Raw genomic sequence first — 27,592 nt, 5'->3', positions numbered from 1 at the left:
CCAGGAACCCATCACGCATGCTCTATACTCTCTCTCTCTCTCTCCTTCCCCTGTGTACCTGAAGCACCCTATGCGTACTTCTGTCTTAGAAATTCTATGTATTGATCTGTCTCTCCACTAGACTGTAAACTCTGAGAATGCATACTGTGTGCTCTCCACTTTTTTATACCCAGCACATGGCTTGGTACGCAATAGATATTGAGAAAGGATAATTGAATAAACAGTACCCTCTGGTGGCTTGTTGTTGTAAGTGTAATCTTTCACACATCATGAAAGTGAAAGTGAAAGCTGATCAGTCCTGTCTGAATCTTTGTGACCCCATGGTCTATACAGTCCATGGAATTCTGCAGGCCAAAATACTGGAGTGGGTAGCCTTTCCTTTCTCCAGGGGATCTTTCCAACCCAGAGATTGAACCCAGGTCTCCAACATTGCAGGCAGATTCTTTACCAGCTGAGCCACCAGGAAAGCCCAAGAATACTGGAGTAGGTAGCCTATCCCTTCTCCAGGGGATTTTCCCAACCCAGGAATTGAACCAGGGTCTACTGCATTGCAGGCAGATCCTTTACCAACTGAGCTATCAGGGAAGCCCTCACACAAAAGGGTGAGTAAAGCATAGCTGATTACCCAAGAGAGGTAACTTTTCCTTTCTTTTAACATTGAGTGGAAAACTATTTCAGAATATGTGGTTACCTAGCACCTAGGTTGTTATTCCAAATTTTTCCAAATCTTTCATAATCAGCAAACAATACATAAATGACAGAACACGATTGTCATTTTGAGTAATTGTGTGGAAAGAAAATATAAGGGAAATTTCTCTCATGTAATGAAATGTAACCTTGTATATAATTTTGCATTTTACCTTTATTTCAGGGCCAGCATACTCACATTCATTCATTAATTCAACAGATATTTGTTGAGTACCTGCAATGTGCCAGGCACTATTCTAGGTGTTGAGGGTATACTGCTGCTGCTGCTAAGTCGCTTCAGTCGTGTCCGACTCTGTGCGACCCCATAGACAGCACAAAACAGATTCTTTAAGAAGCTTTCGTTCTAGTTGGGAGAGATACATGATAAACAAGCATATTTTTACTAGGGGTTATACGTGTTATGGGTAAAAATAAACCTAGGGTGCAAAGTAGAGTATGAGAGGAGATGCCATTTAAGCAAAGTCCTAAAGACATATTAGCTATAATTTCAGAAAAATACAAAAATATTGGCTCATGAGACCTGCCTAAAACATTGTGGGACTTCTAGAATTTTCTTTCTTTTTTCTTTTAAATGTTGAAATAAGTTTAAGCTCATATTTGTTGTTATTCAGTCATTAAATCGTATCTGACTCTTTGTGACCCTATAGACTGCAGCGTGCCAGGCTTCCCAGTCCTTCACCATCTCCCAGAGTTTGCTCCAATTCATATCCATTGAGAGATATGGATATCTAACCGTCTCATCCTCTGCCACTCCTTTCTCCTTTTGCCTTCAATCTTTCCCTGCATCAGGGTCTTTTCCAATGAGTCAGCTGCTCGCATCAGGTGGCCAAAGTGTTGGAACTTCAGCTTTAACATCAGTCCTTCCAGTGAATATTCAGGACTGATTTCCTTTAGGATGGACTGGTTTGATCTCTTTGCTGTCCAAGGGACTCTCAAAGCCCACACACACACACAAAAAAAGAGTCTCCTCCAGCACCGCAGTTTGAAAGAGTCAGTTCTTTGGTGCTCAGCCTTCTGTATGGTCCAACTCTCACATTTATACATGACTACTGGAAAAACCATAGCTTTGACTAGATGAACCTTTGTTGGCAGAGATGTCTCTGTCTTTCAATATGCTGTCTAGGCTTGTCATAGCTTTTCTTCCAAGGAGCAAGCATCTTTTAATTTCATGGCTGCAGTCACTGTCTGCAGTGATTTTAGATCCCAAGAGAATAAAATCTGGCACTGTTTCCACTTTCCCCCTTCTATTTGCCATGACGTGATGAGAGCAAATGCCATGATCTCTTTCGCCCTCGTGAAGTGAAAGTGAAAGTCACTCAGTCGTGTCCAACTCTTTGCAACCCCATGGACTATACAGTCCACAGAATTCTCTAGGCCAGAATACTGGAGTGAGTAGCCTTTCCCTTCTTCAGGGGATCTTCCCAACCCAGGGACTGAAACCAGGTCTCCCTAATATTACAGGTGGATTCTTTACCAGCTAAGCCACCAAGGAAGTCCTTCATCCTCATAAAGAGGCTCTTTAATTCCTTTTCACTTTCTGCCATAAGGGTGGCATCATCTGCATATCTGAGGTTGTTGATATTTCTCCTGGCAACCTTGATTCCAGTTTGTGCTTCATCCAACCCAGTATTTTGCATGATGTACTCTGCATTTAAGTTAAATAAGCAAGGTGACAATATACAGCCTTGTCGTATTTCTTTCCCAATTTTTAACCAGTCAGTTATTTCACATCCAGTTCTAACTCTTGTCTTGACCCGCAACAGGTTTATCAGGGGACAGAAAAGTTCTGGTATTTCCATCTGTTTAAGAATTTTCCAATTTGTTGTGATCCACACAGTCAAAGGCATTAGCATAGTCAATGAAGCAGAAGTCATGTCTGACTCTTTTGCAACCCCATGGACTGTAGCCTGCCAGGCTCCTCTGTCCATGGGATTTCCCAGGTGAGGATACTGGAGGGGATTGCCATCTCCTTCTCCAGGGGAATCTTCCCCACAGGGATCGAACCCAGGTCTACCCCACTGCAGGCGGATTCTTTACCGCTGAGCCACCAAGGAAGCCCTTAATGCCACACTAACACCTTTAACCATCATTAATGAACACCTTAGTTGAGAACAAGGTGAAGAGAAAAAGCAGGCAGGGTACTCAAAAAAGTGAAAGGACACAACAAATTTCTCACTTCCCATTCTACCCCAGGAGCACCCAAGTGACCACTTCCCCACCTTCTCAGACTCCAAAATGTCAGATAAAAGAGGCCAAGGGCTTTGTTTAACATGCAGCCAGTTTTTGTGCAAAGGAGATGAGAAAGAGAAGTAAATTGGACATCTGACTAATTATCAAGAAACTGTTATGAAAACCTCTCAACTTGCTGAGCAGCAAAAAATTTATTACTGTCATAACAATCCAGTCAAGAAAAGGCAATGGTCTCTTTCTATGAGTTTGGTTTTTTTAGAGATTTTTTTTATTATACTTAACAAGACTGTATGTGTACTTGAAAGTTGCTAACAGAGTGCATCTTAGATGTTCTCACAGACATACACACACACAGATACACACATATATGTAACAATGTGAGGTGAAGTACATGTTAACTTCACCTTAATTATTGTGATAATTCTATCGTGATATATTAGCATATCAAATCATCATATTGTACACCTTAAATTTACACAATGTTGTATGTCAATCATATCTCAATAAAGCTGGAAAAATTAAGAAACCACAATGTTTATGATGCAGATGTTACACCTACTGTGGCAGTATCTAAGCTAAGGTGTTAATCCAGATCACACTTTAAAGCAGGGGTCCCCAGCCTCCAGAATCTAATGCCTGAAGATCTGAGGTGAAGCTGATGTAATAATAATAGAAATGCTATGCTATGATAAGTCACTTCAGTCGTGTCCAACTCTGTGCGACCCCATAAACGGCAGCCCACCAGGCTCCCCGTCCCTGGGATTGTCCAGGCAAGAACATTGGAGTGGGTTGCCATTTACTTCTCCAATGCATGAAAGTGAAAAGTGAAAGTGAAGTCGCTCAGTCGTGTCCGACCCTCAGTGACCCCATGGATGGCAGCCTTCCAGGCTCCTCCGTCCCTGGGATTGTCCAGGCAAGAACATTGGAGTGGGTTGCCATTTCCTTCTCCAATGCATGAAAGTGAAAAGTGAAAGTGAAGTTGCTCAGTCGTGTCCGACCCTCAGTGACCCCATGGATGGCAGCCTTCCAGGCTCCTCCGTCCCTGGGATTGTCCAGGCAAGAACATTGGAGTGGGTTGCCATTTCCTTCTCCAATGCATGAAAGTGAAAAGTGAAAGTGAAGTCGCTCAGTCGTGTCCGACCCTCAGTGACCCCATGGATGGCAGCCTTCCAGGCTCCTCCGTCCCTGGGATTGTCCAGGCAAGAACATTGGAGTGGGTTGCCATTTCCTTCTCCAATGCATGAAAGTGAAAAGTGAAAGTGAAGTTGCTCAGTCGTGTCCGACCCTCAGTGACCCCATGGATGGCAGCCTTCCAGGCTCCTCCGTCCCTGGGATTGTCCAGGCAAGAACATTGGAGTGGGTTGCCATTTCCTTCTCCAATGCATGAAAGTGAAAAGTGAAAGTGAAGTCGCTCAGTCGTGTCCGACCCTCAGTGACCCCATGGATGGCAGCCTTCCAGGCTCCTCCGTCCCTGGGATTTTCCAGGCAAGAGTACTGGAGTGGGTTGCCATTTCCTTCTCCAGTGCATGAAAGTGAAAAGTGAAAGTGAAGTTGCTCAGTCGTGTCCGACTCCTAGCGACCCCATGGACTGCAGCCTACCAGGCTCCTCCGTCCATGGAATTTTCCAGGCAAGAGTACTGGAGTGGGGTGCCATTAAGCATAATAAATGTAATGGGCTTGGATTATCCCGAAACCATTCCCCCACCACTGTTCCTTGGAAAAATTGTCTTCCACAAAACCAGTCCCTGGTGCCAAAATGGTTGGGGACTGCTTTTTTAAAGCACTGCATCACACATACCACCTCCACAGTCCTTTGTGTCAGGAAGGTTCAAATGTATAAAAGGAAAAGGAAGATGAGACTACCTTGTTTTTTTTTTTTTTTTTCCTAAAGCAAAACAGGGCAACATTTCAAAGATGATTCCATCACCTTTAGATAAAAATAATTAAATGAAGCAGGGCTTTTTAATGGATTTTATCTGTTCACTTTAAGGCAGGGGGTCACTGCCTTCAGGACTGGGAGACATGTAAAACTATTAATAGGATTTTGAGTCCCGTGTACTGGAGTAGCTGTAGCTTAGGAGACAAAAAAAATAATTCCTGAAGCAGAGTTAAGCAATCTACTGCCTTTAGTGCTTAAGTTTAATTTTGTGGCAGAGGTGTGGGTGAGGGGTTGTGGATAAAGGTAGGTGGGGGATGGGAGTGCTGAAGCTAGAAAAGTAGTGTGGATGGGGAGGCGGCAGCCAGGGCATCTAGAAGTGTAAGAATCCTAGTATATTGGACTCAGGGAACCAGGATGTGGAAGGCCTTCTGACAGACAGGGACATCAACTGAAGACATGTTTCCTGTCAGGCTGTGGGTGCTTATGATGTGCTAGGTACTGTTCTCATTGCTCCATGTATTTTAACTCATTCACTTCTCCCACTTACCCTATGAAGTTGGCACTATTATTATCACCGCCATTTTACAAAAGAAACTGAGAAATAGAGTTTATATAATTTGCCCAAGGTCATACATATAACAAGTAAATGACACAGCCAGGATTTACACTCCAGCAGGCTGGCTCTTGTCCATGATTTAACCAGGGTGTGTGTGTGTGTGTGTGTGTGTGATAGAGAGAGAGCACGTGCTCACATACTTCTTTTCCTCTCAGTTGCCTCTCAAGATAATCACATTCCATAGAGTTAAATGTTACAAACATTTTGGGTAATTCCTTCCTGATTTGGAAAAAAAATTGTATAGTATAAAAATGCATGTAATGTAGCATTTATACAGTGTACACACATGTATCAACACATGTATTCTATGTTTATTTTACCTGAGTAACTAACAAAAATCTTGGCAACAGAGAGAGAGAGAGGGGGCAATTTGTTCCATATACATGCCTTAGGAATGACCCTGTGCCATGTTGCGTGTCTGTGTTGGTTTTAGAATCCTTTCTTCTCAGGGATCAGAACTCTAAGCCTTGGTAGCCTTAGGGTTAGTTACTTTCTGCCATATATTCTCTTTCCACACAAGGCAGCTGTTTAGAACATGCAAGAAGTGGGAGAAGTATAATCTAGGCTTGCACCTGGGATTCTATATAGAGAGCTATAAATCCTACGTGAAATGAGGCAAAAACCTCCTTTCTGTCTCTTCAGAACCACAGAATTGTTGGATCATCAAAAGACTGAAGAAATCATCAGTTCCTAGCCCCTCACTTTAAAGATGGAAATATGAGGCCTAGAGAGAAGGGCTTGCCCAATATCATATTACTGATCAATGACAGGGTCTTCTGACTCCCCATCCAGTATTCTTTCCACTCTACTGCTTGTTTTATGAAGCATAGTGCTTTGCTTATAACCCTCTCTGAAGATACAAAACTCTCTAGATCTCACCCTTGTGTATTTACCCCACAAATGTGAACATGTATGCCTAAACACAAGCTTCCCTGGTGGCACAGCTCTAAAGAATCTACCTGCCAATGCAGGAGATGTGGGTTCAATCCCTGGGTTGGGATGATCCCCTGGAGAAGGAAATGGCAACCCACTCCAGTATCCTTGCCTGGAGAATTCCATGGACAGAGGAGCCTCATGGGCTATAGTCCATGGGTCGCAAAGACTCGGACACGACTGAGTGACTAAACAACAACAACATGGTGCTAAGATCCTGACATTTTATCCGGCTAAGTTTAGAGACTCCAAATCACAGTGCAGCTTTCTAGAATACATCTGCAGTCTTCATTTCTAGCCTTATTTCCCTCCCTTGCATCTGTCAGGCTGATCTGCTTTACCCAAACACGTTCTCTGCTTTTCTGCCTCTGTTTTTGCTTATGCTATTCATATTATTCTCTCTGCCTGCAATTCTCTTGCCTTAAACCTCATTTCTGCCTGCCTATGTCTTGTTTGTCCTTCAAAACCAGCTCAGCTACATGAAACCTTCCCTAATCTCCTGACTGTCCTTTTCCACAGGCCAAATTACTTTCCCTTCTCTATGCTCTCCTACAGCTTTGTTTGTATCCTATTATATTTCTTCTGCTGCTATTTATTAAATTGTAATTAATTGAATTCATAGTCGTATTTTGCGCTAGACTATAAGTGACTTGAAGGCCAGAAGCTGAGTCTTTTTCATCATTTTGGTCTCACTCAGGAAGCCACCTAGTGCCATGTGTGTGATGTAGACACTCGATAAAAGTGGAAAGTGAAAGTGTTAGTCACTCAGTTGTGTCTGACTCTTTGTGACCCCATAGACTGTAGCCCGTTAGGCTCCCTGTCCATGGAATTCTCCAGGCCAGGATACTGTAGTGGGTAGCCATTCCCTTCTCCAGGGCATCTTCCCAACCCAAGGATCGAACCCAGATCTCCTGCATTGCAGAAAGATTCTTTACCATTTCTGAGCCACCAGGGAAGCCCAGGCACTCAGTAAGTGCTGAAATGAAAACTTCCCCAAATGGTTTTTTAAATATTTATTTATTTGACTGTGTTGGGTCTTAGTTGGGGCACATGGGATCTTCACTGCGGCAAGCAGGCTTCTCTAGTTGTGGCTTCTCTCTAGTTGTGGTGTGTGGGCCTAGTTGCCCCACAACATGTGGGATCTCAGTTCCCCAACTAGGGGTTGAACCCATGTCCTCTGCATTGGAAGTTGGATTCTTAACCACTGGACTGCCAGAGAAGTCCCCCAAGTGATCTTTAATGCTGGCATTTCAAAATCTTTGAGGTGGAAGGGGAAGACCTATTTGGACAGAAGATTTCAGAAAATAAAAGAGGCTGGCATTGACCTTTTAGAGCAGACTACAGTGAGATGGAGATGTCAACAAGGAGTTCTCTTACCGTGTAAATAAATTGCATTTGAGTTTGCAAATGCTCATTGCAGGTAGAGGGCTCATCCACTACTTCATACATATTATTCTACCTGAACATAAATTATCAGTTCCTCCTGAACTGCATTGTGGTGCTCTGTAGGACTGATGGATGCAACTGAGCTAAGGAGAGGGTGTAAGTGGAGAAGTTTCTCCTGGGGGTGAGTTGGAGGGAAAGATGATGAACTTTAAACCCAGGGATAAAGGACCAAAAGAATGAGTATATGGGAGTTCTCCCAAAAAACTCTCAAACAAGCTCTGTAAAAGAAGGGAGGGGTAAAAAGGTTAGTCCATTTACATTTCAATAGGGAATAGAAACAATTAACCAAAACAAATTTTTGCATCCTCTTAAACCTCGGTGGCTTTTGTGAACCCCTACATATTGATTTCCTTGTAAATCCTTCAGAGAATCTGTGTGTTTGTGTCAGGGAAGGGTGGAAATTGGGGAAGACAAGGTCTGACTCTGGGTTTAATCTTTCAACTAAGAGGTAGGAAAAGAACTACAGGAAATAGAGTGGGGTGGGCAATGGGAAAGAAACTTGCCAGTCAAATTCTTGCTGCCTTTGGGAAGAAAAAAGAGAGCACAGAGCAGAACAGATCTGGAGGCTTAACAGGAAGGGCTGTGTGTCCTAATACTTAGGCCTTATAAGACTGGCACTGAGACTCAGTCTAAAACATCAGAAACTCCCCTTTCTTTACACAGTTCAGTTCAGTCACTCAGTCATGTCCGATTCTTTGCAACCCCATGGGCTGCAGCACGCCAGGCCTCTCTGTACATCACCAACTCCCGGAGTTTACTCAAACTCATGTCCATTGAGTCGGTGATGCCATCCAACCATCTCATCCTCTGTCGTCCCCTTCTCCTCCTGCCCTCAATCTTTCCCAGCATCAGGGTCTTTTCAAATGAGTCAGCTCTCCGCGTCAGGTGGCCAAAGTATTTAGAGTTTCAGCTTCAACATCAGTCCTTCCAATGAACACCCAGGACTGATTTCCTTTAGGATGGACTGGTTGGATCTCCTTGCAGTCCAAGGGACTCTCAAGAGTCTTCTCCAACACCACAGTTCAAAAGCATCAATTCTTTGGCACTCAGCTTTCTTTGTAGTCCAACTCCCATATCCATACAGGACTACTGGAAAACCATAGCCTTGACTAGATGGACCTTTGTTGGCAAAGTAATATCTCTGCTTTTTAATGTGTTGTCTAGGTTGGTCATAACTTTCCTTCCAAGGAGTAAGCGTCTTTTAGTTTCATGGCTACAATCACCATCTGCAGTGATTTTGGAGCCCAAGAAAATAAAGTCAGCCACTGTTCCCACTGTTTCCCCATATATTTCCCATGAAGTGATCGGAACCGATGCCATGATCTTGGTTTTCTGAATGTTGAGTTTTAAGCCAACTTTTTCCCTCCCCTCTTTCACTTTCATCAAGAGGCTCTTTAGTTCTTTTTCACTTTCTGCCATAAGGGTGGTGTCATCTGCATATCTGAGGTTATTGATGTTTCTCCTGGCAATCTTGATTCCAGCTTGTGCTTCATCCAGCCCAGTGTTTCTCATGATGTACTCTGCATAGAAGTTAAATAAGCAGGGTGACAATATACCCCTAGTTGGATTTTCAGGGAGGATAGATTTTTCCACACACATAAAGCCATTTAGTCAAACACGCTAATCTAAACCAAAGGACAAAGTTCAAATAAAAATCTGGGGTCTTCCACAAACCACCAACCAACTGACCAATGAACCAACCAAGAATGCTTATCAAGGTAACCCCAGTTGGAAAAAAGTAACCCCTGTTGTTTTCATCTGAGGGTTAATAAGCGAGTGGAATACCTCAGTGGATTTTCAAAGAAAACTGCAGACAAGGAAAATATCAGGGGTTTCAAGTGCCTTCCAAGCAATTTGAGATGTTTTATTTACATCATAAAGACAGATTTTCCCTGGAGTATTTCCTGTTCAGAAAACACTTAAGGACCCTGCTCTTTTGGGCTGCTTCTTGACATGGAAAAATGTTAATGTCACTGCTTTGCCTTGAGTTTGGGATTTTGCCTCTTCAGCCAACTGTCTGCTCTACTAGTTGCATCTAGCTGTTTCATTTTGCCTGATGTAACTGTCCAAACCACACTCAAACTCTCTCATTTCATCCTGCATTTTCTCTACAAAATGCATTTACTGTAGTATATTTTTTAATGTTTTCCATTCCTGTTTTGATTTTTCACTTTGCTAAATCCATCAGCAAATGTTTCATGTTTGTTGTGTTTAGGCATTGTGCCTATTGCAGTGGGAGAAACAAAATGGCATAAAAACTTTCCTCAAGGAGCTTGTTGTCTAATTGAAGATTATTAAGCAAAGGGATGCTTCTCGTTTTTGACCTTTCCTTTCAATTCCTGTTACCCTCCTTGGCTAGGCCCTGTTCACATCACAGGAGCCTCCTAAATTGTCCCCATGCTTGGTGCTGCTGCGTGTATATGTATGTATGTGCTCAGTTGTGTCCAGCTCTTTGCAATACCAGGGACTGTAACCCACCAGGCTTCTCTGTCCATTGAATTTTCTAGGCAAGTATACTGGAGTGGGTTGCCATTTCCTACTCCAGGGGATCTTCCTGACCCAGGAATTGAACCCATGACTCTTATGCCTCTTGCATTGGCAGACAGATTCTTTACCACAGCTCCACCTGGGAAGCCCATGCTTGCTATTACCCCCAATTAAATTAACCCAAGTTCATCTTCTTAAGAAATTTTATTATAGTTATTCTCCCACCATCTTACCTTCTTTCTTCCCCTGCAAAATTTTCAAAGATACTATATATTTTTTGATAAGGTTCAATCTCACTGAAGTAAGGTTCAATCTCATTATCTTGGCTCAAAATTTCCCCCTTATCACCTTTTAAATCTGAGTCCTATCCATTTTCAAGTCCCGCTTCATTCAGGCATCTTTTCTCCAATTCCCCACTGAGACTGATCTTTCCCTTCAATTTCTATACATTATAGCCTACATCACTCATTGACATTTCACTTATATTACCTTGATTTCTTTTATATGTAGGTGTTTTTCCCCATAAAATTGGCCAAGGAGCCAAAAAGTTGAAGCCTTATCACCCTTTTGGATTGTACATTTATTAAGGGTAGGTCCTGAGCATAATGCATTGCATACAAGAGATGATTAATGCCTGGTTGATGATAAAGATGGTGATGATTTTTCCTGGTTTCAGGGGATAGGATGGATTATGAAAGAAAGCAAAGCAAAGATTCTGCAGGTAGGGAGATGAATCAATGAGGCTTTTATAATAATATTCAATAAAAGGTGATGAGGGCTTCAATTTATTGTTTCCTTGGTTCAGAGCCTCATTGTATTACCAGAAGGACTTTAGTGAGATTGAAAAGAAAGGAGGGGAGGACTTTGGGACTGCTGTGATTTTATGTGGGGATGAGGAAGAATTAGATAACTGAACCTGAACAAGTGCAATTATGATAGCATTAACTTAAAAGAGGAAATCAGAGATGGAAGCTGGGTTTAGAGGGAAGATGATGACTTTGTTTTTAGACATACTGAGTTATGATGACTTGAGTAACTAAGTGAACATGTCTGACAAGCAGTAAGATACTGCTCTCCATTCAATTCAATGCAACAAATATTTACTGAACACCAACCATATGCCAGTCACTGTGCTGGAGATATAGTCAAATAATACCCAGCCCCTGGCCTCCAGAGCTCATGTTTGCTCAGGAAAGTCAAATTAATAAATTCCTATAAGGTAGTAAATGATATGATAGAATTATATATAAAGTATTGTGTGTGCATGCTTAGCCGCTTCAGTCGTGTCTGCCTCTTTGCGACCCTATGGACTGTAGTCCACCAGACTCCTCTGTCCCTGGTGATTCTCCAGGAAAGAATGCTGGAGTGGGTTGCTGTGTCCTCCTCCAAGGGATTTTCCTGACCCAGGAATTGAACCTGCGTCTCTTGCCTCTCCTGCATTGCAGGTAGATTCTTTACTGCTGAGCCACCAGGGAAGCCCATATAAAGTGCTGCTGCTGCTGCTGCTGCTAAGTCGCTTCAGTCGTGTCCGACTCTGTGCGACCCCACAGACGGCAGCCCATCAGGCTCCCTGGTCCCTGGGATTCTCCAGGCAAGAACACTGGAGTGGGTTGCCATTTCCTTCTCCAATGCATGAAAGTGCAAAGTGAAAGTGAAGTCGCTCAGTTGTGTCCGACTCTTAGCGACCCCATGGACTGTAGCCCACCAGGCTCCTCCATCCATGGGATTTTCCAGGCAAGAGTACTGGAGTGGGGTGCCATTGCCTTCTCCGATATAAAGTGCTATGGGAATATAAATAGGGAATCAATTGTATCCAAGCAGGTGAGAGAAAGTTTCAGAAGTGACAATCTTTGACCTGGGTTTGGGACGATAAGTAGAACTTTGTTGAACAAATAAATAGTGAAATGAGTTTCTAAGTGAAAGTACAGTCTTGAGCAAAGGCACAAGACATGGATGTACATGGCCTTCTGGGGGAACATAGATAGTCTGAAAACACTAAAGAGAATACAATGACAAAATAAAGATGGATAGTGCAGAAGAGGTAACGATTCTCAGGAGCTGAAGACAGGATTCTTCTACACTAGACTGGAGAGACAGTTTAGTATGATAGTTAAAGGTGTGAACTCCTAGAGATGGATGCTCTGGGCTCAAATTCCATCTCTGCCACTTACTAGGGGTGGGGCCTTGAGCAAGTCAGTTTCTCTGTGCTCAGGTTTCCTTATCTGTAAAATGGGGCTAATGGTACCTCCTTCATAGGGTTGTTTTTTTTTTTTTTTCAGGTGAAGCTAGAATTGGTTTTATTAAAAGTAATCAAAATAGTCCCAAATAATATGAAAGTGAAAATCACCCAGTCATGTCCACCTCTTTGTAACCCCATGGACTGTAACCTGCCAGGCTCCTCTGTCCGTGGAATTCTCCAGGCCACAATACTGGAGTGGGTAGCTGTTACCTTCCCCAGGGGATCTTCCCAACCCAGGAATCAAACCCAGGTCTCCCGCATTGTAGGTGGATTCTTTACCAACTGAGCCACCAGGGAAGCCCCAAACTTCATGACATGACTGAGTGACCTTCATTTTCACTTTCAAATAATATGGCATCCATTTAAATAGATCCTTTTAGAGAGATGAAGCACTACCTTAGAAAGCTTCTGCTGGTATTTTAATTAAAAGATCCATAGGGTTGTTTTGATGTTTGAGAGACCTAGTATATAAACTATTCAGGACAGTGCCTGGCATACAGTGAGTGTTAGGTCAAGGTTACTCCAAGGGCTGAAATAAAAGAAATAAGGCACCACACCGCTGTGTACTATACCATCAGCGGCTATAAATAGGAACTGTCTTATGTCTCCAAAGAGTCTCTGCAGAGATCCAGGGAGCACTAGATGAATCTCTGATTCCCACATGAGTGGGAATTCTTTGAGAGGGTGATATTATCTGCCTTGGAAAGGAAGAACCAATTTAGGGAGAGGTGAGCAGTCTGAGAAAAAAATTAGGATGGCCAGAGTGGGACTGTTCATTCAGAATAAATGGAAGCTCTCACTGTGGCATTTCCCCTCTGGCAAGTGAAAATAAACCAAAAGAAGGCTGAAATTCAGCAAGCATATTTAATTTCAGTTTAATAGGAAACAGAAAATTGACCGGCAGGGACCTTAGAGGGTAAGAGAGGAGACAGTGGGGCCTAGTGACAGGTATCTTGCTGGGCTTGGAGTACATAAAGGAGCCCTCTAAAGAGGGCTATTGCTAAGTCACTTCAGTCATGTCCGACTCTGTGCAACCCCATAGAAAGCAGCCTACCAGGCTCTCCCATCCCTGGGATTCTCCAGGCAAGAACACTGGAGTGGGTTGCCATTTCCTTCTCCAATGCATGAAAGTGCAAAGTGAAAGTGAAGTCGCTCAGTTGTGTCCGACTCTTAGCGACCCCATGGACTGCAGCCTTCCAGGCTCCTCCATCCATGGGATTTTCCAGGCAAGAGTACTGGAGTGGGGTGCCATTGCCTTCTCTGCTAAAGAGGGCTAGCAGGTGAAAATGCAGCCCTACCTTGCTAATGAAGCACATCTAACGACTTCAGTTTTGCTGCTCAAGAAATCCATTGTCTATGCCTCAGCTTTTTAGAGCTCTACTCAAATGATCCTTGAATAGACTCTTGGAATGATTGAGCTTCCCTCTGTGATGGCTGCTGAAATGGAACTGAACCTTATCTGCCCACCTTGCCAGCCCAGGAGTTTCCCTTGACACATCTTGTTTGAATTCTGTTCTCACCACTTCCCACCTGGGCAGTCTCGACCAAGTCACTGAAATTCTCTTAGCCTCGGTTTTCCCATTTGTGAAATGGAAATAAAAATAGCTCCTATATTATAAAGTGGTTATGATAATTATATGAAATAATTTATCTATAAAGTACTTGATACATTGAGTGCTTAAAAGACATAAGTTTGGTTCCTTTTTCTTTCCCTTTACATTTAGGCAGCCCAAAGATCCTCTGTGCTCATTTTAGCCCAGCTAGGGACTTCATATTATCTAATGTCTACAGTAGTAGAGATGGGCAGGAGAAGGCAGTACATGGGAAGACGATGAAGAATGGTGGCTTTTTTTTTTTTTTTCACCCTCCCATCCTGACTTTGCAGTAAGGATATTTTGATGTAGTCAGTATCCACAAATAGGAAAGGTATTCAGATACTGGACAACCCAGAGTAAGAGATATCTATTAAGACATGATGACAACTGTGTGAAAATACATCTACACAATCATATACTTAATATGAAGATAGAGCTAAACATTCATATATTTTAAAATTAGAAAGGAACAAGGAAAACTGAAAACATTTTTATTAGGATGGTAGAAATATGTTGTTTTAAAGTTAACCTTAGTATTCTTGTGCCTATGGAGAGGGATCCTCTTTCCCTGACATACTTATATCTTTGTACTCTCTTTGCAAAAGAACAACAGGAGGACAGGGTGCTAGATTAAAGGGAATTGAACAGTGGGAATAATATGCCCCCATCTCATCTGTCCTTCTGCCCAGCCTTCCATTAACCATCATGATATACCAGAGGCCAGAGACCTTCCTGTCTGTGGTGCTTCAATGCCCTTGCATCATTAATATCATCATCTCTACCCTTCTTCTAGGAGTGGATCTTATGAGGGAGGTACTGAAGAAGTTGTGCATGCTTAGCTGTTAGTCCAAACCTTTGAGAACCTGCAGGGGACAAGGGCAGAAATCACTATGTAACACTCTGGACTTTCTTGGCAGGTGAATACCGCTATGCATGAGGCAAAACTTATGGAAGAATGTGACGAATTGGTAGAGATCATCCAGCAGAGGAAGCAAATGATTGCTGTCAAAATCAAAGAGACAAAGGTAAAACAGAGCACTTTAGTGAGACCAAGGCCAAGTTGACTTTACAAAAGTCCAAGTTTCATTCCAATGATTCCAGTTTAAACTTGGATCATGAAAGCAAGAAGATATGGGGGTTTAGGGAGAGAGACAAAGAAGAAGCAATCTTTGGCCTATGGCTCTGAATTCAGAAAAGATGATGGCAGTTTTGCGGTGATGGAATCATTTCATATTGTGACTTGGTTGGTAGTTACATGGGTATATGTATATGCAAATATCATTGAGTTGTACACTTCAGATTTGGTGCTTTACTCCAAGTCAATACAAAAAGAACTGTGGACCAGAACTATGGAAGGATCATGATTGCCATTGTAAGGACTTAGGGCTTAATCTGAAAGGCATAAGGAAACCATTCTATTCAGTTTCTTATGATGGGATAAGACTGAAAAATATAGCAGAAGTATTCAGGGTAGATCAGAATATGATGATACTAAAGTCAGGGAATCAAGTTATGAGGCTTACTGAATGATTCTTGGTATAAGTTGTTGAAGGCCTAACCCAGGAAAGTGGCAGCACAAATAGAAGGGAAGAACATAACAGGCATCGCTAGAAAGGAATTGACGGGAATCGTCAACCGATTATATATATAAAAAGGATGAAGGAGAGAGAGAGAGAAGACTTCCAGGCTTTTAACATGGGAACTGAAGAATCGTGATCAAGAAGGTGAGGTGTGGGCCTTCATGCAGCTATCTGATTTTATGCTTATTGGTCTGCTGGTTAGTATAGTGATGATGAGCTCATGCTATGTGTACAATGGGAGAAGCTCTGAGAGCCTGGAGTGATAACCATTACTTTGTGCCATGCTGGGTGGTTCCTTACTAACACAGATATTGAAGTTTCTGAGAACACAGATCTGTGAGCACACAGGTACGCATGAATGCCTAGAGAGAGAAATATATACAGATGAATGTGGATACTCTTAAAGAAAAAGGAGGTGTTTTTTATTAAACATATACATGACAATATATTGACAATAAAATGTCAACAGAGGTGATCTCCAGGTGGTAGAGTTTCTTTTTATACTTTTTATTTTCTAAATTTTCTATAATGACCATGCATTGCTTTTATAATCAAAATAATTAATATGATCAATAAAAGAAGAGGTAGGTAACTTAGAGTGTATGATTGAGTGTGTTGCAGGGTCAGTAAGCGGGTGGAGGGAGGAGTTGGCAAAATAGACATGGAGAGTAGGGGGAGAAGGAGAGTGGTCAGTTCAGGGACCATGGGATGTTCAAAAGTCTTATTTTTAGAATCACTGCAGCAGATCTCCTTCATGTTGTTTTATCATTTTTAATTAAGCACTGGATATGTTTATCTTGTTTTTCTTTTGCTAATTCTTTAAGGTTATGAAACTGAGAAAATTGGCACAGCAGGTTGCTAATTGCCGCCAGTGTCTTGAACGGTCAACAGTCCTCATCAACCAAGCCGAGCATATCCTGAAAGAAAATGACCAGGCACGGTTTCTCCAGTCTGCAAAAAATATCGCTGAGAGGTGAGTTCCTTATGGTCTTTCAACATGCCTCCTCTTAGGAAAAGGGACCAGCTTAAAGTCACTTAATTCAGTTCGGGCATGTTTGTAGCCACTGCCACCTGAAGATTTTGCCAGCTGGCTACTTACTAAGCCTCAGTGTGGTAGGTAGCCCTGTGGATTTCTGACGCCCCTTTCTCTCTCTGCCACCTCCCAGTTCTTCTTCTTCTTTTTTTTAAATGTTGAAGAATTCCAGTTTTATTCTGTTTTTTCCAAAGTGATTTTTTAAAAACTTTTTATTTTGTATTGGAGTATAGCCAGTTAACAGTGTTGTGATAGTTTCAGGTGAACATCAAAGTGACTCAGCCATACATATGCATGTATCCATTCTCCCCCAAACTGCTCCCCTCCATTCAGAGCCACATAACATTGAGCAAAGTTCCCTGTGCTATACGGTATGTTCCCAGTTCTTCTAATACACAGCCAACCATGCACCCTAGCGATGCCACAGCTCTATGCTACCTAGTCAGGCCTGGAGCTTTCTATGTTGGTGTTGGTTTAGGGGCAGAGAAACTTTTGGCCACATACATAGATGCATGCCCTACCTAAGTCTAGACCATAGCACTAGACTCCCTGGGTTTGAATCTTGCCTCTGACCTTAAACTAGTTGGTTGGTCGTAGGGGAGTCACACAACCTCTCTGAGTCTCATTCTCATTCTCTTATTTGCAAATAATAATAGTACCTATCTCATAAAGTTTTTGTGAGGGTAAAATGAGTTAATATTCATAAAGGTTTAGAATAATGCCCAGCATGTGGACTTTCCTGCTGGTCCAGTGGTTAAGAATCTGCCTGCCAATGGAGGGGTCATGGATTCAATCCCTGTTCCAGGAAGATTCTACATGCCTTGGGGCAACTGCTGAAGACTGAGCACCCTAGATCCCATGCCCTACAACAAGAGCAGCATTAGTCTCTCAGTCGTGTCCAACTGTTTGCGTCCCCATGGACTGTAACCCTCCAGGCTCCTCCGTCCATGGGATTTTCCAGGTAAGAATACTGGAGTGGGTTGCCATTTCCTTCTCCAGGGGGTCTTCCTGAACCAGGGATCAAACCAAGGTCTCCCGCATTGCAGGCAGACTCTATCGTCTGAGCCACGAGGGGGCTTCCATGAGAGAAGCCACCGCAATTAGAGAGTAGCCCCTGCTCACCACAACTAGAGAAAGCCTGCGTGTGGCAACAAAGACTCAGTGCAGCCAAAAATAATTAATTAAAAAATAATTCCCAGTACAAAATACTCAGTATTCTTATTATTGGAGAGCAGAAATTGCAGATGAGAGGAGATTGCCACTTCTTGCAGTATTACTATTAGCAATATTTGACTGTTTAATTGGGGCTTCCCAGATGGCTCAGTGGTAAAGAATCAGCTTGACAACGTGAGAGACGCAGGAAATGTGGGTTTGATTCCTGAGTTGGGAAGATTCCCTGGAGGAGAAAATGGCAACCCACTCCAGTATTCTTGCCTGAAAAATCCCATGGATAGAAGAGCTTGGCAGGCTCCTCCATAGGGTCGCAAGGAGTCAGACACGACTGAGTGAGCACACATACATGTTATCTTAATATAAATAACTTTTAAGTGTTTAAGAAGAGTAAATTAGAGGTGAAGAAAGGAAAATTCTTTCAGGAAGTTTCCTGTAAAGGGAAAGAGAAAATATGGTGATAACTAGAAAGAGTATGAGATAAAGGAAGGTTGTAAATTTTTTTTTTTTTTAGATAGGAGAGACATGAATGAGTTTAAAAGTGGATGTGAGGTCAGCTAGAGATGGGCAAAACTGAAGGTATGGAAAAAAGAAGGTATGTAGCCAAGTAATGGATGTGGATGTTGGTATGCCCATCAGTTTGGTATGAGAAATTAAAGAATTTATCATTTCATATCTACTCCTCTCTCTGTAAAATAGGAGGCAAAGTCATTTGCTGAGCATGAGCAGGAAGTTAGCAGGGTTCTCTAGCTTTCTGAACATATGGAATACAGTTATAATAATTGCTTTAATGTCTAATTCTAATATCTGGGTGAGTTTCAACTACTTACTTTTTTCTCCTCATTATGGGTTTAATTTTCTTGCCTCTTTGTGTGCCGGTGCTCAGTCTCTTGTGTCCGACTCTTTGCGACCCCATGGACTATATATAGCCCACCAGGATCCTCTGTCCATTGTATGTCTGGTTATTTTCTATTGGATGCTAAACATTGTGAATTTTATCTTATTGGATGCTGTATATTTTTGTATTCCTATAAATATTCCTAAACTTTGTTCTGGGACACAGTTAAATTACTTGAAAATAGCTTGTTCCTTTCAGGTCTTGCTTTGAAAATTTGTTGGGTGTGATCAAAGCAGTATTTAGTCAGGGGAAGTTTTTCCCCACTACTGAGGCAAGACCCTTCTGAGTACTTTAACAAGTGCCCCATGAATCATGAGATTTCCTGGTCTGGCCAGTGGGAACATACACTATTCCTGGGCCTGTGAAAGCATTAGTATTCGTCCCCTCTAATTTTTTTGGATGGCTCTTTCTCTGGCATTGGACACTTTCCCCCAAATGCATGTGTTGATCAGTATTTTGTTGAATACTAGGGGCAAAAGCCCTTTCCAGTTCTCAGAATTCTCTCTGTGCATTGTCCTCTCTAGTCATATGCCCTGAGAACTTCAACCAGCTTAGTCTCCTTGATTTCTCAGCTGTGTTCTTACTTAGGGACTCCATCAGATACCACCTGATTGCCCCTTCATGTACCATTTTATTACCTTAATTTTTCTGGAACAAATTTTCCCTTAGCTTCCTAAGAAAGAGTACAAGGGAAATACATTTTTGAAAATTTATTGTTTAAAGAATATTTTAAATTTATTTTCTAAATTGAAAGATCGGAAAAACATTTCCTTATTTTTGAAAGCCATGGCTCTATTGTCTCCTAGCTTCCACGTTGTGTTGAGAAGTCCACTAGTTTTTTGATTTCAGATCTTTTGAATGTGACATATATTTTAATATCTGAAGCTTTGAAGGTCTTATCTTTAAGCCACTTTTCCTGAAATTTCACCAATGTATGTCTTGGTGTGAGTCTTTTATTATTCATTTTTGTTGGGCACTAAGTGAGTCTTTCCAATTTGAAGACTATTGACTTCTAGTTCTAGGAATTTGTCTTTTATTATTTGCCAATGGCTTCCTCCTCTTCTCCCTTTTCTCTTTCTGGGACTCTTATGAGCCAGATTTCGGACACCCTAGATTTTCCCTCTAATTTTAAGAAATCTTTTTTTCTACAGTTGCAGAAACCAGTAATTGAGAAACCAAGCACCACACTCGGAGAGTTGGAGAATTCAGGTTTATTACACTGGCGGGCCCAGAGGAGTTAACACTCTAACCTCTGAGCCCCGAACAAAGGGGTTCTAGAGTTTTTATAGACAGATTAGTGGGCAACACTAGCTGCTAATAGGCTGGTTTAAACTAAGGGGTTTCATGTGTGTGGGAACAGGAGTCAAGATGGGGTGGGGGATGCCTGACCTTTACACATACAGGCATAATTAAGCAGGTTTGCAGGGGCAGGGCAATTTCAAAGAGCAGGACAAGGGTGAGCAAGATAAGCTCCAGTTCCTAGTATTATAAGTCCCCACTTTCTGAGAGTGGTGACCTAAGTGATCCAGACTTTGCAAGGAGCAAGCTGAGTTACAGAGGCAGAACAAGCAGGTTATGTAAAATTGTAACTTTTCCTCTTCATTCTCCCCTCTCAATGCTTCTGTCACTTGTAGAAAGCATCATCTCATGTTTTGGTAAGACATTCAGAGCTCCCTATCATTTAGGGGGCTATATTGAGCTATTACCACTTATAACATTATGGATTCAATCCATGAGGTTATGAACTGGGTAATTGCATTGGGAATACAAGGGCCAAACAAGAGCACTGCAAAGAGCATGCAGAGAGGACCTATTAAAGGGAGAAACCACGATGCCCAGCTCGTGACATCCAGATATTGTTTCAATCATCCCAGGAATTAGCTAGTTTCTCTCTCCTTTTCATGGTTTGTTCCCTTAGCTGTTGGGCCATGTCCCTGACTATTTCTGATTGGTTTACATAAAAGCAGCATTCTTCATTCAAGAAGGGGAAGAGTCCTCCCTTTTCAGCTGTCAGTAGGTCTAGCCCTCTCCTATTCTGTAAAACCACCTCAGCCAAGGAGTCTAGTTGGTCCTGTAGCAAAGAGCCCAGCAATAATACCAATTAGGGATAGAGGCCAGCATTGACAATGAAAATCCATCGATATTTTGATAGCCGAATCCTCAAGCTTCTGCCGTGCATTGACCAGTCAGCTGCTGGAGTGTGGCTGGAGCAAGGATGAAGAATCTTCAAGCTTCTTTTTTTTTTCCTTTACAATATTGTATTGGTTTTGCCATACTTCTGCTGTGTGTTGACTAGTCAGCTTCCAGAGTAACTAGAGCAGGGCTCAGTGTCCTTCATGGGTGAGGGCCGTTGTCTTTGGAACTGGACCTTGAGGAGGTTTTTGGGGTCCTAAACTGCTTTCCAGGTGTTCTCATCACAGGAAGTAGCTGCCTTCTTGACTCTGGTGTGGTGGATCCAAGGGATGACACGTATAACTAACAGCAGTAGGAGTTGCCAGGATAACTGTGTGAGGGCCTGTCCAAACTGGCTGAAGTGTTTTGTTTTTTTTTTTTTTTAATCTAATCTTTAACCCATACATCATCTCCTGGCTGATAGGGATGAACCCACTTGCCCAAAGGAATGGGTGTCCTTTCTAAGGTTTCTCGGGCAATATGGCAGAAGACTTTTCCAGGGCTGAAAGGTGTCAGGACATCTCCAGGTCAGCTAGTTGTTGGTGGTCTCCCTTGAGCTTTTATTTTTATCACTGGGGGTGGTCTCCCATATAAGATCTCAAAGGGAGAATAGCCTGAGGACCTCAGGGTGCATTTACAGAGGGAGATGAGAGTCCACAGAATGATAAGGCAGCATTCTAGCACTGTCTGGGTGTTGGCCAGGGGATATTCTTGTTGTACTACTACTTGGAGAAACAAACCTAACAAGAAAATTAAAGATATATGGCCCAAAGATTAATAGATGTAGAAAAGCTGCTGGGGGGCTAGCCAGGAGAACCAGGTCCAGGCATTGATTCGTGACATTAGTGTTTCTCTAAGTATGAGAAGATGCAAGAATTTGGACTCATAAAAATCTTTACTGAAAACATCTGACTATCTGAAGGCCTGTTTTGTTTTGTTTTGTTTTTGTTTTTCCCAGAGCACAGAGTGTCTTATTTTTTGTCTCCACCCTGAACTCCTTTTAAGGTGGTGTTGAAGGTCAACATCTTATAGTGGTCATGATTTAATCTTTGTAGAGGCAGCTGGCACGGGCCAACTTTCAGTCAGCAGGGCCCCTTCATAGCCATATATTTGACCATGTTTTGGGGGCATTTCATGGTCATTGTGTCCCACGGTGCTGGGAGGGCTCATTCCCAGGTCTAACAAGGATTCCATTGAGAGGCCACTCAATGTGTGTTGTCACTATCCAGGCCTTGTAAGTAGTGAAAGTCTCTGGACCATACCTGTCTTACTAGCCTCTTGGTCCAGGAAAATATTTCCTCTTGTTGCTTCTTCCCATATCTAGAGTTACACTATTACAATTACAATTACACTATTACTATTACAATTCTTGATCTCATATGGAACTGCATATCAGCATTTTATCACAGGCTCAGTCATACATTTGGTAATGTAAGAAATAATCTTCTGAAGCAGGCTACATAGAAAATAATATAGCTAGCGGTTATTAGTAAGGTTGCAAACAAGAATTTAAGTCAAGAACTTTCATTGGGTATAGCCTGGTATATCCCAGGTCATCTGAGTCAGTTAAATGATTATAGCCAAGTGTTCATCTCCTGGTTGTACATCATGGAGCATCTGACCTTTATCCAAAGATTGGTTACTGAGATAAGCTTTAGAAACAATCTTAGAGTATCTTTTTAAATAACTTAATTAAACCTTTTAGCAATATAACATCAGTTCAGTTCAGTCGCTCAGTTGTGTCCAACTCTTTGGGACTCCATGGACTGCAGCATGCAGTCCATCACCTCCCTGTCCATCACCAACTCCCTGTCCATCGCCAACTCCCTGTCCATCATCAACTCCCTGTCCATCACCAACTCCCTGTCCATCACCAACTCCCAGAGTTCACTCAAACTCATGCTCACTGAGTCAGTGATGCCATCCAACCATCTCATCCTCTGTCGTCCCCTTCTCCTCCTGCCCTGAATCTTTCCCAGCATCAGGGTCTTTTCAAATGAGTCAACTCTTTGCATGAGGTGGCCAAAGTATTGGAGTTTCAGCTTCAGCATCATTCCTTCCAATGAACACCCAGGACTGATCTCCTTTAGAATGGACTGGTTGGATCTCCTTGCAGTCCAAGGGACTCTCAAGAGTCTTCTCCAACACCACAGTTCAAAAGCATCAATTCTTTGGCGCTCAGCTTTCTTCACAGTCCAACTCTCACATCCATACATGACCACTGGAAAAACCGTAGCCTTGACTAGACAGACCTTTGTTGGCAAAGTAATATCTCTGCTTTTTAATATGTTGTCTAGGTTGGTCATAACTTTCCTTCCAAGGAGTAAGCATCTTTTAATTTCATGGCTGCAATCACCATCTGCAGTGATTTTGGAGCCCCCCAAAATAAAATCAGCCACTGTTTCTCCATCTATTTGCCATGAAGTGATGGGACCAGATGCCATGATCTTTGTTTTCTGAATGTTGAGCTTTAAGCCAACTTTTTCACTCTCCTCTTATACTTTGAAGAGGCTCTTTAGTTCTTCACTTTCTGCCTTAAGGGTGGTGTCATCTGCATATCTGAGGTTATTGATATTCCAGCAATCTTGATTCCAGCTTGTGCTTCATCCAGCCTAGCGTTTCTCATGATGTACTCTGCATATAAGTTAAATAAACAGGGGGACAATATTCAGCCTTGACATATTTTCCTATTTGGAACCAGTCTGTTGTTCCATGTCCAGTTCTGACTGTTGCTTCTTGACCTGCATACAGATTTCTCAAGAGGCAGGTCAGGTGGTCTGGTATTCCCATCTCTTTAAGAATTTTCCACAGTTTATTGTGATCCACACAGTCAAAGGCTTTGGCATAGTCATTAAAGCAGAAATAGATGTTTTTCTGGAACTCTCTTGCTTTTTTGATGATCCAGCAGATGTTGGCAATTTGATTTCTGGTTCCTCTGCCTTTTCTAAAACCAGATTGAGCATCTGGAAATTAATGGTTCACGTATTGTTGAAGCCTGGCTTAGAGAATTTTGAACATTACTTTGCTAGTGTGTGAGATAAGTGCAATTGTGCAGTAGTTTGAGCATTCTTTGGCATCGCCTTTCTTAGGGATTGGAATGAAAACTGACCTTTTCCAGTCCTATGGCCACTGCTGAGTTTTCCAAATTTGCTGGCATATTGAGTGCAGCACCTTCACAGCATCATCTTTATATAACATTACATAACATAACAATATAACATATTACATATATATACTATATATAATATATTAACATATAACATTATCATATAAAACATTAACATATAACATATTAACAATATAACATAGCACTATAACATAACAAGGAACTATCTCAGAAGTGAGTCTTAGTAAGCACAGACCTTAATTAACAAAACTAGAACTTAATATTCAGTGAAACATATTTTTTTTTGGAGAACTCATTGTGAGGACATAACACTGTAGCCAGGGAAGGCTTTAGCCCATCAAATAAAAATGAGGTCTGTCAGGGAGCCGGGAAAAGCCAAGTGGCCATCTTGGTTTTCCCATAGCCCTGGCTCTTGGATTTTTAGCTGTTGTTTATCCATTTTTAATTCCCTGATTTAGGAGCAGACTATTGCCATGTTTTAAGGACATCAAGATAGCAAAAGTCTAACTGTGAGGGGTTACTTTTTTGTAGAAGCAGAATGAACTTTGTCTACATGTACCATAATCGTAAATAATGTTTTTTTACTTCACCAAAGTAACAAAAAGATTTTAAGAACAAATATAAATCACTTAAAGGCAAAGACAATCATAATCTGTTATCAAAAGCTGCATTCTAAGAAAACTTTGTTCTCTAAACAGAGAGAAGACCAAATTCTAGTCTGGTACCAGCTTACTGTTAATAACAAAATTTGTTTATCTGCTTAATCTTAGAAAGTCTTTTCCATAAATTTTGAAGAACTAGCAGTATTCTTCTAAAGGCATGAGAGTAAAACCATAGAAGGCATGTTTTAAATCTGACCAATTGCAATTGACCAAGAAACCTGGTCATTGTTGTGATATGTAACACTTTAATATGATAACTAGAATTATAATTGACCATATTTTATCAGGGCATATCAGATCTATATGAATTTTACACAATTTTAGGATATCGATATTTGTAACATCAACCATACATTTTAACCTGAAAAGATTTCTCATCCCTTTAAAGTACTTCCCATGTAATTTAACATGTCCAGTAAACCAAGGTAGCTTAATAGCTCTTTGGGATGTCTCAGGGGCCCTCTGAAGCATCCCAAAGTTAGCTAGAAGTCAAGTTATTTAGGAAGTTTTGTCAATAAATGTCAAAAGGGTTTATAACACTCAGTCAGGTAGGATCATATAAGTTACTGTGAAATAATGGTTATTCACTTAGCCAAAGTTAACAAAAGATTTCAAAGGTAAATGTAAAACAGATCAATTAAGAGGTAAAGAAACATAAATCTATCATTAAAAGCAGTTTACCATCTGAAGAAAGTATGTCCTCTTATCAGAGAGAAAGGCAAAATTCAAGTTTTTGTACCAGCTTACTTTAAACTCATTTAGGTAAACTTAATTAAATTTATTTTAAACTTGCACAAAACTTTTTTTCAGGGTCCACTTTCCACAAACTTTCTGTAACAGCCACCTGTAAGTCAGATCTACTTTCTTTTTCCTTTATAAAATGTAATTTTATTTTTTATATCTTCTTTATTAAAAACATACATCTTCCTTATTAGATTAGCAAACAGACATTAATACTAGATATTTAATATTGAATATTTCCCGGTTTTCATGAATCTGACATTTATTTAGGTTAATTTTTCTTGTATTTATAATTGTTTGATTTGTAAGCACTTACTTTTCTTTAGGCCAATTAAATTAGAACTCATTTACAACTTCAGCAATATCAGAAAAAAACAAAGACATACACTGAGACATACATAAATCCAGACAGACAGACTGACAGAGATCTTATAGTTTTCTGTTTGAGATTTAAAATATCTCTTTGACCCCCCTTTTTTTTTTTTCTTTGCTTGAAGTTCTAGTTTGCCCAAGGCTGAGATCTCAGGCAAAGTGAGTGGGCTGTGTATTTCAAGGACATGGAAAGTGTTAACTTTAAGTTTTTTCCTAGGCAGGCCTTTTAACAAGCTAGTTGTTTTTAATTACATATGCAAAAAGAATTGGTTTTGCAGTTTCCAAAATGAAAAATTTCTCTCACTCCATTTAATCAGCAATCATGCACTCGCAATCATCCAGAGGCTATCACAATGCCTCTCTTCTCCTGAGTTCCCTATCTGATGCTCCCTTCCTGGGAGCTCCAAGGAGGTGATCAGTCTCCTCTTCTACCTGTTGGGGTAGTACCTGCCTGGGGACTGGCCCCAGGGCCTTACCTGATCCTATGGCCATTCCTGGTGTGTTGGTCTGTCCCGCCAATGAGTCCAGTCAGGGCTTGGCCATCTGGAGAGTCAGAACGCCTGTGCAAAAGAGAACCCAAAATACCATCAGGTGGTGCACCTCCTTGTTTGTCTCTCCACTCAATTCCACTTGAAGTGGCTTCCTTCACTCCAGCCCGACCGAGCCACCAGTCTGGCAGCTGGTGTGGTTGGAATCTCACTGGGGCCTCCAGAAATGTGGCAGAAACCAGTAATCAAGAAACCAAGCACCACACTCAGAGAGCTGGAGAATTCAGGTTTATTACATCAGCGGGCCCGGAGGAGTTAACACTCCAAGCTCTGCTGCTGCTGCTAAGTCACTTCAGTCGTGTCCGACTCTGTGCGACCCCACAGACGGCAGCCCACTAGGCTCCTCTGTCCCTGGGATTCTCCAGGCAAGAACACTGGAGTGGGTTGCCATTGCCAAGCTCTGAGCCCCGAACAAATGGGTTCCAGAGTTTTTATAGACAGACTAGTGGGCAACACTAGCTGCTAATAGGCTGGTTTAAACTAAGGGGTTTCCTGTGCATGGGAACAGGAGTCAAGATGGGGAGGGGGATGCCTGACCTTTCCACAGACAGGCATGATTAAGCAGGTTTTCAGGGGCTGAGCAATTGCAAAGATCTGGACAAGGGTGAGTGAGATAAGCTCCAGTTCCTAGTATTGTAAGTCCCCACTTTCTGAGACTACATGACCTAAGTGATCCAGACTTTGCAAGGAGCAAGCTGAGTTACAGAGGCAGAATGAGCAGGAGGTTATGTAAAATTTTAACTTTTGTTCTTCACTACTTTCCGTGACTTTATCTTCTAGGTCTAAGATGTTTCCTTTATTTTTCATTCAATGCTTCTATTACATTTTTAATTTAAGAATTCATATTTTTATTAATAAGACCTCTTTCTTGATCCTTGCTTCTTTTTTAGCATTCTGTCCTTGCTTTATGTATACAAACTTCAATAAGTCCCCTACATACGAATGAGTTCCAATCTGAGAGCATGTTCATAAGTCCAAATTGTACATCCAACAAAGTTAGCCTAGGTACCCAACTAACATAATTGGCTGTTGCTGCTGCTGCTGCTAAGTCACTTCAGTCGTATCCGACTCTGTGCGACCCCTGAGACGGCAGCCCACCAGGCTCCCCCGTCCCTGGGATTCTCCAGGCAAGAACACTGGAGTGGGTTGCCATTTCCTTCTCCAATGCATGAAAGTGAAAAGTGAAAGTGAAGTTG

General features: G+C 41.8%; 1 protein-coding gene across 14 annotated transcripts in view; it reads left to right on the top strand.

Moving 5' to 3' along the window:
- MID2 (midline 2) overlaps positions 1–27,592 on the top strand; it is a 109,248-nt gene that overhangs the window by 61,452 nt on the left and 20,204 nt on the right. For 12 of the 14 annotated variants that reach the window (XM_086386677.1, XM_086386672.1, XM_086386678.1 and 9 more), the window contains 2 exons: positions 15,011–15,118; positions 16,498–16,646. In XM_086386677.1, the coding sequence (XP_086242803.1) occupies positions 15,011–15,118; positions 16,498–16,646 (257 nt within the window). Of the gene's footprint in view, positions 1–15,010; positions 15,119–16,497; positions 16,647–17,511; positions 18,498–26,752; positions 27,001–27,592 lie in introns of those variants that run through there. The other 2 variants (XM_086386681.1, XM_086386684.1) reach the window with 2 other exon arrangements.

Source organism: Bos grunniens, chromosome X, assembly GCF_055505025.1.
Source record: "Bos grunniens cultivar Pamir isolate PY7600 chromosome X, Bosgru_T2T1.0, whole genome shotgun sequence".
In the NCBI taxonomy this organism is placed as follows: Eukaryota; Metazoa; Chordata; class Mammalia; order Artiodactyla; family Bovidae; genus Bos; species Bos grunniens.
Note: the sequence above shows the minus strand (reverse complement) of the source record. Positions and strands in the feature narration are given on the sequence as shown.